We start from the raw sequence: 906 nt of genomic DNA, 5'->3' as shown, positions 1-906 counted from the left end.
GTAGGAAGCAGCAAAGAAAGCAGGCAACCAGAAAAGGGGACTGATGGATATTGGGCCACACATCCAGCTGCCCCAGATCTGAACACTGAGGCCTGTCTGTCTGTAAGGGGTCTCTCTCTCTGGACTGCTTCTCCCAGCACCAGGGTGCTCCTTCTACAGACTCATCCATCAATGTACACCTAGCTCAATTCCTCTTCCTTTGAAGAGAAGGCCTTCAAATAAAGAGGGAAACTGGATAAGCCAGACCCTGAGGCACAGCCTTTACTAGGCAGAGGAAAATACATCTGTGGGCTACGTATGGGGCTCCTGAGCAATAAAGGGGAAGTGAGTCATTTTAACAACAACCATCATTTTTATTAAATTTATAATCAAATATTACAACAACTTTTCTTTTGTAAACAAAAAGATTTAAACATTTACAACATTATCAGTTTGGGAAAAGACAAACAGTATAAAAATGAGGAAAAGCGAAGAAAAGACAAATCCAAAGACAGAATAAATACAGCCTATTTATGCGCCTGCCCAGCGCTGGTGGCTGCTGCCGGAGTACCAGACCCTCGGCCTCAGAATTAGCAACACCTCAAAATTCTGTCCAGTGCCAACATGTCCAAGGGTGGGATTTTGGTGACTTCAAAGAAGACCCTGCAAAAGGAAGAGGGGTCTGCTCAGTGTGAAACAGGCCAAAGCAAGGAGGCTCCATGGAATAAGTGGGACATTGGCCCTTGGTTCCCTATCTTGCTTTAACTCTGGAACAGAAAGTAAGGTAAAAAAGTATCTGAATCCTTCTTTCCCCTAAGTGAGGTTAGTCTGGGCCTCCCCATGACGAAGCATAAACCCAATCTCAACTGGAGACTGATACTTACTTGTTCGAATACTTGGAATGTACAGCCTTGAGCCTATTGCAAG

General features: G+C 44.6%; 1 protein-coding gene across 1 annotated transcript in view; it reads right to left on the bottom strand.

The window, feature by feature from the left end:
• Positions 1-358: 358 nt before the first annotated feature.
• The window catches only part of LOC104998598 (G2/mitotic-specific cyclin-B3-like), a 45750-nt gene continuing 45202 nt past the window's right edge, over positions 359-906 (bottom strand). Inside the window, exons 7-8 of the mRNA XM_010853855.1 lie at positions 864-905; positions 359-642 (exon numbers count right to left, since the gene is read on the bottom strand). Coding sequence (XP_010852157.1) covers positions 570-642; positions 864-905 — 115 coding nt within the window. The 3' untranslated portion in view covers positions 359-569. The remainder of the gene's footprint in view (positions 643-863; position 906) is intronic.

Source organism: Bison bison, unplaced genomic scaffold, assembly GCF_000754665.1.
Source record: "Bison bison bison isolate TAMUID 2011002044 unplaced genomic scaffold, Bison_UMD1.0 scf7180017864331, whole genome shotgun sequence".
In the NCBI taxonomy this organism is placed as follows: Eukaryota; Metazoa; Chordata; class Mammalia; order Artiodactyla; family Bovidae; genus Bison; species Bison bison.
Note: the sequence above shows the minus strand (reverse complement) of the source record. Positions and strands in the feature narration are given on the sequence as shown.